Below are 12594 nucleotides of genomic sequence, written 5' to 3'. Positions count from 1 at the left end.
CACAGTGACTGCTTTTGACTCGTCTCTGGAGGCCTTTCAGCAGTCAGACCGCTTTAATTAAACCAGAAACACCCTGTTTGGATTGAAACCGCTCCAGCGCTCAATGAGTGTGATGCAAATAGCAACTAACAAAACTTCAGCCGACAAACTTCGGATGAAGATACACACATTTTCTTTGGGCCTGGAAATTATTTGGACACTTTAATTACACTTAAAAATGTCTGAATGTCATTGCATTACTGTTTGGTATTTTAACAGCAATTAAGAACAATAATGGCATTGGACACAAAACATGTATATAATAAAATAGAAAAAAGAGAGAACCAGTCCCCGTCAAAAAATAAATTAAATAAAATAAAAAATTTAATTTAATTTAATTTAATTTAATAAAAAAAAAAAAAAAAAGTGCAGTATGTTAATTGAAGGAAAAAAAAACATTGTGGTATTTTAACAGCAGTAAACTCTATAACAAATTATAAACCTCAGTGTTATTGCATACAATCCATAAAAATTTTATAAAAACAAAAAAAGAAAATAAATGTGTTAATTACAGCACTTTGGAGGAAAATGATAAATGTCTGAATATCATACAAATCTTAAAATAAAGTAAAATAAAATGTAAAAAATTAGAATTATATAGTTGAAGGATATAATTATGTTCTTTGAAATAAATGACACTTTCTTCTTTATTTGTTGTTTAATCCAAAAATATTAAGATATTTTTAAGTGTCACTTGCATGTCCAAATATCTTTTTTTTGTACGATTTTATATTAATGCAATTGGAAATATATGTAATTTTATATATATATATATATTTAAATATAACAAAAGTAATTACACTTTGCTAATAAAACTGATCAGAAATCTAATTCTGTCTGATGTATCTGTGTTTGAGGAACAGCAGCTCCCTCTATGGGTGCCACCTCAAAAATACATCAAACGCCTGTTTACAGTTCACCTGGGTTTCTTGAGATAGTTCAGTTCTTCAGTCTTACATCACGGCAGTCTCGCGCAGGTGTTCTGTCCTTTAGCACGAGCCTCACCTTGCGCTGTTTAGCTCATAGTGCACTCAAGGGCTTCATCACAGTCAAGGTCAGGCTGACGTATTTAATCAGTGAGACATGATAACACAAAATATTAAACATGGCCGCCAATCAGCTAATCAAGCAATGATGCTGAGACCTCCGAGGAAGGTCAGTGAAAGAGTAAGAGTAAGTTAATCAGCTGGACACATCTGAAGCATTCAATCACGTTAATGCATGGCGTGTACACAGATCTGCATGCACTTTTAATGCATTTTACGAAATTGTTCCATGGGTTGTGTATTGCATGCTAAATAAACTTTCTGACTTGTGTTGTGAGTGTTTCGAGTGTCTCTGGAACAGCTTTATGTCAGTGACGGATGCGTGACATTTAGTGTTTCTCTGCAGGAGTCCGAGGGAGGCCTTACAAATTATTCGCCGTTATGACGCCTCGTCACACGAGCGGGAAAGCTGCCAATCACAAGCTTTCTGCCAGCTTTGTAAATAGTTTGCCTTTTCTTTGTTGTTTTGTTTCGTTGAACGCTGATGCAACAGAATAAGTGTGTTAAACTGCTTTTGTTTGTGAGTTTTCCATGAAAGTGCTCCGATCGTACTGATCCTGTCACGGTAACTCGGGAGAATTATCTTAATAATGTCTCAGGATTATTGTAGCTTAATCTCATAAAAGGAAAATGCCATTACACTCGCTGCTGGATGCGAAAGAAGATTGCATTTTTATTTCCTATATCAGTCATAGCATATTTGAGGCTTGAACAGGCTTTATGATTGCACATTAGTTTGCTGTTTTTGACTGTTTTGTGTTGGTAGTTTTTATTGGCTTGTTTTATGGCAGTTACATCCCATCATCTCTTCTTCTTCTTTGTCTTCTTTTTTTAAATCTCACCCATATCCCTATTGTTTCTTAAAATATGATTCACTTGAGCGACATTGTTTGTGCATGACTTGAGTGCAGCTCTGTGTTTGTGTGCAGGATCCTTCAAACTCCTCGTGCGAGTCTTTAACACGACTTGACGAATTACTTTATAGCTCAGCATGAACACATGTACACAGCATGTTAAGATTCAGGCTAATCATTAGTTACGACTCCTGCTCATCTTAGAAACATGCATCCACAAACATATTAAAGCATCATGTTCTTATCATTGAATTGCTGAAATTAGGACTTTACAGAATGATTGCATCATCATGAGATAGATAGATAGATAGATAGATAGATAGATAGATAGATAGATAGATAGAAACACTGAGGTTCAGTTAAGTTTTGTGATACGCCTAATTTTGTTCAAAGAAAGGAAACTCAAATGGCAGAAAGCAACACCCCATTTGTTTTCTTTATTTTACAAAAGCACAATGTTTTGTTTCATTGTGAGTGTACACAATAAAAGCAGACCTTTATACATCGATGCATTATTAATTAGACAATAAAGTTGATTCTGCTGGTGTAAGGAAACTGTTGAAGATAGACAGATCAACATTATTGTTAAAAAATATAGATTTAACCCAATCCCTACCGCTAAACCTAACGCTACCCATAATGTATTCCTAAAATCAGAAGGAAATGATATCTGATTCAGAAGAGTGTAGAAGCACCTGACCCTGACTGTAAGCCTAAAACAGATATTTCCTGAAAAGATAGATCTCAGTCCTGACACACACACACACACACACACACACACACACACACACACACAGATGCTTTGAGACAGCAGATGAGCTGAAGTTGTGTCTCAGCGCGTGTGTAAAGTTCTGAGTGTCAGTGATTCTGTGAGTGATCGTGAGTCCAGCTGTAAGTCTCTCTCGGTGGGAGGAGATGAAGCACGACACTAGAGGAGCAGTCAAAGCTCCCGCACACCCTCTACCGGAGAACACATCCTCCCGCGCGCCCGGTAATCTACACCTCACACTCACTCGCGCCCGCCGCGGCTCCGGGAGATCCGGAGGAACTCTTCCACGAGAGCCTGAACCCGACCGACAGCCTTCCCCCGAGAGACGCACCTGCTCAGAGTTCGGCCCGCGGACAGAGCGGGCTTCACGGAACCGACACCGCCAGGATGGACAAACTTTTCGCGTGCCTCTTCACCGCGATCGGCGTCCTGGTGTCCGCGCGAGCACAGGTGTTCAAAGGTAAGAGCTCGTGCTGGTTTCCCTCGGACCATCCTCTGGCAGGAGTTAGGCTTCGGGCATCGCCGGGGTTGGGTCTTCTTTAAACTTGGCGTTGCCGACTTTGCGCGTCTCGGTCCGGCACGCCGCGCGCGCGAGCGTCGCGTGATCCCGCGCTTGTTTCGGAGTCTCGCGCAAAGTTCGATGGGCAGCGGAGGAGCGCTGAGGTCAGGCCGGTAACCACGGGTTCCGTGTTCTGATTTAGAAACATGACCGCAGCTTTGAGAGGTGTTCGGATCTCATGAACGGACTTCAGAGAAAAGCACCTGTTTGTGTCCAGATCGGTCTCTCTGCGCTCTTCGAATGATTTCTCACAGTTCTTTGGAAACCCAAACGCAGAAACTTTAATATTCTAGAGAAATATGTTGTGGCGAAGAAGAGTGTGTGTGGGAATGTGCCCCCTGAGTCGTTACTCTTTATGGATTTGTGTCTAATGAAACGCATTAGTTCGTTGGATTGATTTATTAATAGCTGTAAGGTGTCTCTCTCGAGCAAACCACAGACATTGCGCGTCTTCACTGAAGTTTGTATAATCTTCAGAACATTGCATTGTGTAGCTTTCTCTGAGGCGGCAGCTGTCAATCACAGCTCATAATAATCAAATGCACGTGCATGAGTCGGACGCGTGTGCGTTGCATTTGCTTCGAGTGCATTGAAATGTCGTGCATCCTCGGTCTGTTCAGAAACCGAGTCCTTAAATAAGCTCTAATTGTGTTTGCTTGTTATGGTGGCAAATAGTCTGTTTAGAGATTCAGAGCCCGTTGGACATGTTTTGGATGCAACACAAACCCATCAGTTCCAATGCAACTCCGATTTGATTCTCTTGTAGCCCGAAGGGACGTAAAACGAAGCTTAAAAGGGGTCGTTTTAGCTGTCTGAACAATAGATTTTCATGTGTGCATAAGAGACATTAGTGGAGCTTAAATCGATATGTGTGAATACGTAATGTGTGCCGAGTAGGTTTTAATTTTTTTCCCCATTGCTATCTATATAAAGTAATAACTAGTTGTTATCCAAGGAAATTGCATTACTTTTGCATGATATTTAATACTAATATTGACATTTTTGCGCGGATTCAGTGATCGTAGTACTTGAGTGTGACGTGGTTTTTAATATAGCTATTGGTTGTGCTTTTGAAATTATAACTCTTTTTGAAGCCAAAATATCCGAGCAAGTGATTGCATATCAGTTTATAAGCTTCGAAACTTGGTTTTCCATGCATATGCTGCTGGAGTAATGTGACTGCGTGGAGGTTTGATGTATTTGTGCGTCAGTTCCTCCGGTGGCCTGTAGGAGGCAGCATGACTCACTCAGTCACTGTATGTACTGTATGTACAGGTACATCAGGTCTGATTTACATCACACTGTGCTGCTCTTCATCAAGCCTGGTCTTCATCGATGGTGTGCAGTGTGTGTGTGTGTGTGTGTGTGTGTGTGAGTCAGGTCTCCTAACCCGTGCTCTAACAGCACACGTTCAGAGGAGACTCCAGCTCTTGAGCATGCGTGTGATTTATAAGCATCTCTGGTCTCCAGCTATCATCGATTAGCTCTGGGTAATTCCTGGACGTGCTATATAACTATAACACACATTCAGATCTCCGATAGTCTGATGATTGATGGCGTTCAGTGCCGTCTGACTGACACTGCTGCTTTAATTCAGCAGAAGACTCAGTCGTAAGTTAGAAGTGTCACTCAAAGTCTGTCCGTGGCTGATTACTGCTCGCCTCGACTGGGAACCCTTCAAACACCGGCTTGAGGAGAGAGAGAGAGAGAGAGAGAAATCCTTCAAACTGTCAGAAGTTCAGCTAAAAACCGAAAGTATGTCTTATTTTCCTTTCAGTGTTCTTAAAACTGAACATGCAGAGCCATTATGAGAGAGAGAGTCACTGATGGATTGAAGTTTTTAGCACAGCAGGTCTTGTGCACGAAGCGTGATATCTGCGCACAAACGCTTTCACCAAAAAAATCATGATTCATCGATAACTTTTGGACTAAAATGGATTCTATAAATATATAAAAAAACAACTGAACCACAAAAATCACACACGACTCAAGTAGTAACACATCTTTTATTCTGTATTGAACCATGCATCACACGTAGATGTTTATTCTTAAATATTTAATATAATATACAGCACATGTGCATGTTTTTTGGTGTATACAGTAATGTTTTATACACACACACACACCACACACACACACATACACATACATGCATAATATGATGATTTACTGCTCGAGAAACATTTCTGATTATTATCAGTGTTGAAAACATTGTTTATAACATTGTTTATATTCTTCAAGGGTGCATTAAACTGATCAAAAGGGACATTAAAGACAGTTATTATGTTACAGAAGATCTGTTTCAAATAAATGCTGTTCTTTTGAACTAACTATTCATCAAAGAATCCTGAAAAGTATAATCTGTTACATTTGAATGTGTCACAGTTCAGAAGCAAAGATCTGTGATTTGTGTGTGTGTGTGTATGATAGAGAGTTTGTGTGTGTGGATGTGTGTGTGTGTGTGTTTGTGTTTAAGAGAGAGAGAGAGAGCGTGTGTGTGTGTGTGTGTTTGAGAGAGAGAGAGAGAGGGAGAGAGTGTGTGTGTGTATGTGTGTGTGTGTGTGTGTGTGTGTGTGTCTGTGTATGAGAGAGAGAGCGTTTGTGTGTGTGAGAGAGAGTGTGTGTGTGTGTGTGTGTTTGAGAGAGAGAGAGAGGGAGAGAGTGTGTGTGTGTATGTGTGTGTGTGTGTGTCTGTGTTTGAGAGAGAGAGAGAGTGTGTGTGTGTGTGTGTGTGTGTGTTTCTGGTTGTTGGCTCACAGGCGCTCACGTGACGGAGCTGCACCTGTAGCGTGTTGTAGGCGTGTTGTAGGCGTGTGTTACAGGTGTCAGTAGGTGTGTGTCAGAGGACAGACTCAGAGATGACGCTGTGTGTGCTCCGTGTGTCTCTCCACCCGTGAGCTGTGGACGGGACGCTCTAATGACGGTCTCTGACGAAAACAACAGCAGGTCTTACTCACGTCTGAACAACACGTGCTCGAGCTGTGCAACAAACACCGACTGCTTGCTTTATGTTTGTGGAGATATTTGTTAAAGAGCAGGCATGAAATCACACGGAGATGAATGTTTGAAGGAACACTGCACGCTAAAATAAACTCATCATTTATAGCTGTACAAATCCAGAATAATGTCCTGGTGTCCATGCAATGTGCTGCTTGAAGACCAGATATCAGAGAAACAACAGAAATGTCCTGCTCCGTGGAGTGTTTCTGCATCTACATCAAGATCATACAGCCGTGATCATGAGGAAGTGGACACTATAAAAGATAAACACTGCTTTATTTGCAGCGGTGGTTTGAGATCCGCTGTCGGCCCCGTCCTCGCTGGGCTTCTGTGTTCACGGCCCGGCGGTTATAAGAGCCGGTTAAGAGCTGATGAAGAGCAGAAGCCTTCTCTGCGACACTGGAGAATGAAATGAAATATCTGTGAGCTCTGGAGACGATGATGGGAAGCGCGGCACCTGCAGCCAAACACTAATAAAACACATCCTTCAGTAATTAATGACACCGAGGCAGTTCATATAGAGACTTCTCTCACGTTACACTCTTCTGTTCTTTTAGAGACATGTGGGCGAAACAAATGCAGCCGACGTGTATTTATCGAAACCTAGTGTTCACTAAACCAGGTTTAGACTCTTACAGTGTCATCTTGTGTTGCTCCACCAATCAGAATCACACGTCTGGATTTCAATTGTAGCAAACAGGATGCAGAATGTAACGAAGTTCAAAGAAAAGTGTCCTGATGATGTCTTTCAGTGTCTAACACACACTCTTTCTCTCACGGGTCGGGTCGGTTGGTGTGTGTAATGTGATGTCACAGTAATTGGCCTTGAGATGTCACTGTGTTTGACAGTGCTGGACACACACACACACACACTAATTACACACAGACGCGTTCAAATGAATAGGATAAAAGCTAATGAATCACACACACACACAGATTGACTAATTGGCGAGAGAGAGAGGCAGATATTGACTCTGTTCCAGACCTGAGTGACCTGAACTCTCTCGCTCACTAACTAGACAGCAAGTGATGTGAGATGCTGCACACACACAGATTCACACACACACATGATGCTCGTCGTGTGATTCCAGAAGAGATCTTTTCCTAGCATTGTTCTTGCTATGTGCATTAGTTTTTAGTCTGTATATTTGTTTCCCAGTAGAAGGATCTAAACATCTTTGAAACAATGTTTACTGGTGATGCACTGCGTGAGACTTTAAGATGAACTTATATCGTGTCATGTTGTAGAGTTGTTGACTTGTAGCATAAGCATTTCTGACAAAACTAAACTCCATGTAAAATTCATTTAGCTTTAACAGCGTTTATGCATGCAGTTTTATGAGCTCATGTTTATTATATTACTGGAAAATGTGAAAAATATCGATTACAAAAATGATTTTTGCATGGTTGGATGGATTTTTGCAGTGCATTGTGGGATTGTCCTTTCTGTGAAATGATGCATGCATCAGTGAATGGTGAGCATGCAACATCTTTACGCAATTCTTATTCATTACGCTTTTTTTTTTTCCATGTTTCCAGTAGAAACATCTAAAAATCCTTAAAGGGATAGTACGCACGCACACAAATGAACATTCTGTCATCATTTAAAGAAGAAAAACATGGGATTTGGGAAGCAAACTCACTGACTTGCCAAAACAAAACCGAAACATTTTTCATAATGTCATCTTTTATGTTCCACAGAAGAACTAAAGTCATACAGGTTTGTAAAGACATGAGGGGGAGTAAAGTGATGACAGAACGATCATTTTGTGCCGAATCGTCTAATTAAAATAGGATACACTTACTTCAGATTCAAACTGTGATGTTTTCAACTCGTTTTCAGAGAGCTTCAATCTTGAGGTGTTTTACTCCACTGGAAAATTCTCAAATGTAAATGAAGCTGACATGCTAAAGTCCATCTTATACAATTTTACAGTCAATATGCTAGCATTATTTTATAAGACTGGAAACATCTGGTAAGCCTGCATGCTAAACTTCATCTTTCAGTTATTATGCGTGCAGCTTTATGAGCTTTTGCTGGAAAACAAGACAAAACACTGACTGTGAAACTGATTATTTTTTATTTATTTATTTTTTTTGCAGTGTTAGGTTTTTCAAAGTGCATGGTACTTTTGTCCTCACTGTGAAAGATGCATGTTACGCTGCATCTGAATCTGTTCAGAAGGTCAAGCTGACATGTTTAAAACCCCATCTTTTATAAATATAATGCATGCAGTTTTATGAGCTTTTTCTGAAATTCAAGACAAAAATATTGATCGCAAAATAGATTGTTTCTAATTGAGTGCATGGATATGAAAGGTTTGGCCTCTGTGAAGGATGCATGCCACGCTGCATCAGAATCATCCACCATCAGCTCTAGACCGTGGTTCTAGCAGAGCTCAGGATGCTTTGAATGCTGCATGTGCTCTCTGGGTTTGGAGCAGATCCACGGGTGTGTGCACGAAGACAAATGATACAGCAGAGGAGTATTTCAGGGATACAAACCGAGAGTTAGAGAGGGAAAACAGATGTAAGTACAAGCACGAGGGATTTGAGAGCAACCGCGCTCGAGTAATTTCCCATCAGCATATGAAATACTTGGCCAGTGAGAAAAACAACAACTTGTTATGCAGCGGATTGTGTTTACACGAGTTAAGATTCAGAAGCGGCGCGAGCAGGAAGGTCCAGACACTCCGGAAGATAGCGCTAATTAGTGCAACACGGGTGCGCGTGCGCGAGGCTTCGGATGGATGGATGCGGACGGGAGCGCGCGTCTCCGTGACCCGTGTCGAGGGCCACCGGTGCGGCTCCGGTTCTCCGCTTCTGTGAGATTAACAGTGGAGCTGGCGTCCTCTCGGCACGGTTTGACGGAAGGTGTGAAAGCGCGCGGTTTATTTTTGTGCCAGCGCGTTAATGAGCGGCAGCGAAGGTTGCCAGATAATTGATATAATGTAAGTTCTAAGTGAAAGCTGTGTGCACTCACAGAGAAGAGCAGAAGTCGTGGGAAGTGAGGTTTGGCAGCGATGGATGGCGTTCGGAGCTCGACCTCCGGTGGGCGAACATCATCCTGAGATTGTCTGATGATGATGATGATGAGGATGATGATGATGCTGGACGTGTCTCAGAAGCAGCATGACTGTATACACCTGCCCACAGTGATGACACATCAGCAGCAGATTGGTTTTACACAACTTTGCGCCAACACACTTACTTCATAGGCCTATAACACTCAGCCAAAAAAAAAAAAATAAAATTATATGCGTGTGTGTGTGTATGTATATATATATATATATATATATATATATATATATATATATATATATATATATATGAACTACTGTTTTTTTTTTATATTTTCTAATTTATAATATTTTATATAATACTAAAACAGAAATATTAAAAAATAATTCTGTGGAAATTGTATATAACTATCAAACCCAAAGAGCTTATATAATTGTTTTTGTGTTATATTTTAAGAAAATATTGTTTTAATTATGAAATATAATTGAAGTTACTATGATATATATAACTATATATCTGAGTCTACCTTGAAAATAGCAGCTGATATGGTGTTAAATAATAAATATGTGTTTTTTTTTTTTAAATGAAAGAAATTCTATTAATGGACATTTTTTATTTCTTATAATAATTTAAGATTTTATATCAAATATTAAATTAAAAGAGCTTATACAATATTTTTTTTTAAACATTATTTTAAGGAAATTTTGTAAAAAAAAAAGATCATTTATTTATTTAGGTATTATTGTTAATTAATTATTTATTTCTGATTCTGCAGTGAACTAGTAGATGAACTCATTTAGCTCAACTTAGTTTTTTTTAGCTTAAATTTAATTAAAACTGAAAGAGCTCAATTGCATTTTTATTTATCTTAAAAGAAAATCTTGTTAATATATTCTTAATATGTAGTTTATTTATTAAAAATGTATTTGACATAATTTTTCTACTACTGTGTGTACAGAGCACTTTTTACACAAGGGTTAGACTCAATGTCCTTACGATTAATAAATAAATAAATAAAGTCTTTATTCAGAAGTTATAAAAATACAAAAGTGCTTAGTGCATATCAAAAAATAAAATAAATTAAAGTGAAATAGACAGTGCACAGTGCAAAGACAAAACCATGAAACAAAATGAACCAAAATATTTCTCCCATGAAAACTGCTGCTGATCTGGTGTTAAATGATACAGATATAAATAATTATAATGCTCAATAATTAAAACTGTGTAAACAGTATAATATATGGCAGGTTTATGGTGTGTCCTCGTCTCGTCTGGTCTCGTGTTCCAGGTGCAGACATCCACACACACATCAGAATATATCCAGAGGCTGAATTCTCCATTACTGTCACCACACATCTGTGTTTGCCACATTAACACTTCTCTCCTGGTTATTAATGCATTAGCGATGCTGAGTAGGTCACATTAGCATTAACATTTCTACTGTCATTGTGTGTGTGTGTGTGTGTGTGTGTGTTTGATCATTACTGTACGCCTGCAATTGGGTCAGCGGAGAGATGAATAGACAGATGCAGATGTACGGAGCAGATCGTAAATATGACAATAAACAGACATACAGGGAATTAGAAGAAATATGGATCACAAATCACAATATACATTACAGTAAATGCACATAATTAGAGTAATTATTAAAAATGACTGTGCTATTTTGTATTTATTTTTATTTAATTTGATTTATTTTTTGTTTGTCTTTACATTTGTTATTTGTTTTATTTATTTTTGTACATTTTATTCATGCATTTTCATTTATTTTTATTTTATTTATGCATTTAACAGTGTGTGCATATGCGCTGATAATTTATTTTATTTTATTTTAATTAATAAAAAAAGTATATTTTTTTCTTTCCAGTCCTGTCCTGGGCTTTATTTCGATAACACATTTCGAGTTGTAACGTCTTCAGTAGTGTTTCTCTTCAGCATGTTCTTCTGTACGGCTTTTATATGAATTTCAGACACTGCTGGAGTTCACATGAACTTCCTGTTTCAAGCAAATGAACTAAACTCTGACGTCACACACGTCCTTCAACAGCTCCAGCGAGAGAGCACTCAAACAAAGACAGATCAGATCCTGTGTGTGTGTGTGTGTGTGTGTGTGTGTGGACAAACGCTGTGAGCCGACAGTCAATGACCTCTTTATCAGGCAAACCTGCCTGGAATCCATTAGTCTGTGTGAGCGAGAGCTCTGCAGTCCAGCATCTCAATCACACGCGTCTCACGCTCTGAGATCCGCTCCTTCTGTCTGATTTCATCTCCGCTCGCTCTCAGTCTCACGTCTGCAGGTGAAGCGGAAGTCCGTCTCCTCGTCTGTCAGCTCACGAACATGTACGAAAGAGTTTTAAGGTCAGACTAACCCTCAGCTGAACTATAGAGATGAACACGTTCAGCTTCTCGAGGACTGAACCTGCAAACTTTAGAGACTTCAAGAGCAGTCCACCCACTGCATCAGTGTCTCATCAATGGATGCTCTGCAGTGAATGGGTGCCGTCAGAATAAGAGTCTGATAAAAACATCACAGCACTCCAGTCCATCAGTGAACATCTGGAGAAGACAAAACCTGAAACACATCCAGCATTAAGATGATTTTAACTCAAACACATAGAGTCTATAATCCAGAATAACACTTCCTCCAGTGAAAAAGTGTTCTGGTCTGAATCAGGAGAGAAATCTGCACAGATCAAGCAGCGTTTAAACAGATCTAAACAACTTCTCCAGATGTTCACTGATGGACTGGAGTGCTGTGGATTATTGGGATGTTTTTATCAGACTCTCCTTCTGACGGCACCCATTCACTGCAGAGCATATATTTTTTTTAGTCGCACAAACTTAAACTGGAAAGTGTATTTCTAGTTCCCACAATTGAGGATCTGTAAAAAAAAAAAAAAAGAAAGCTGAGATCGATCAAGCACATTTGTGAATTACTCACTATCATCAAAAAAGTAATGATTAATTGTTTTAATATATTTCAAAAATATCAGTTTTGGTCTTGTTTTCCAAATATCTGAACATTCCTAAAATATACATTTTATCTAGTCTTGTTTTGTTACAATTGAAAACAAGAGAAAACCCTGGAAGAAGTCAGAAAATGACTCGATGATGTGTGCTTCTGGTCTGAGTAAACACTAGTTCTCAGTTTCACAGCTGTGTTGGATCATCGCAGGCAAACGCCTCACACACAGACAACAACACTGCGCTACGAGAGAAGCGGCGCGGCTCTGAACGCTTCACTAGTCTGTAATCAGCAGGAGAAATTACAGGCCGCGCGGAAACACGGTGTGATGTGTGTCGAGA

General features: G+C 39.4%; 1 protein-coding gene across 1 annotated transcript in view; it reads left to right on the top strand.

Moving 5' to 3' along the window:
• Positions 1 to 2743: 2743 nt before the first annotated feature.
• Positions 2744 to 12594, top strand: part of LOC113083913 (receptor-type tyrosine-protein phosphatase mu) — a 122502-nt gene continuing 112651 nt past the window's right edge. The window contains exon 1 of the mRNA XM_026254736.1: positions 2744 to 3168. Within this exon, the coding sequence (XP_026110521.1) occupies positions 3096 to 3168 (73 nt within the window). The 5' untranslated portion in view covers positions 2744 to 3095. The remainder of the gene's footprint in view (positions 3169 to 12594) is intronic.

The sequence above is a fragment of the Carassius auratus genome, unplaced genomic scaffold (genome assembly GCF_003368295.1).
Source record: "Carassius auratus strain Wakin unplaced genomic scaffold, ASM336829v1 scaf_tig00039421, whole genome shotgun sequence".
Classification (NCBI taxonomy): domain Eukaryota; kingdom Metazoa; phylum Chordata; class Actinopteri; order Cypriniformes; family Cyprinidae; genus Carassius; species Carassius auratus.
This window is presented reverse-complemented; position numbering and strand designations above follow the sequence as displayed.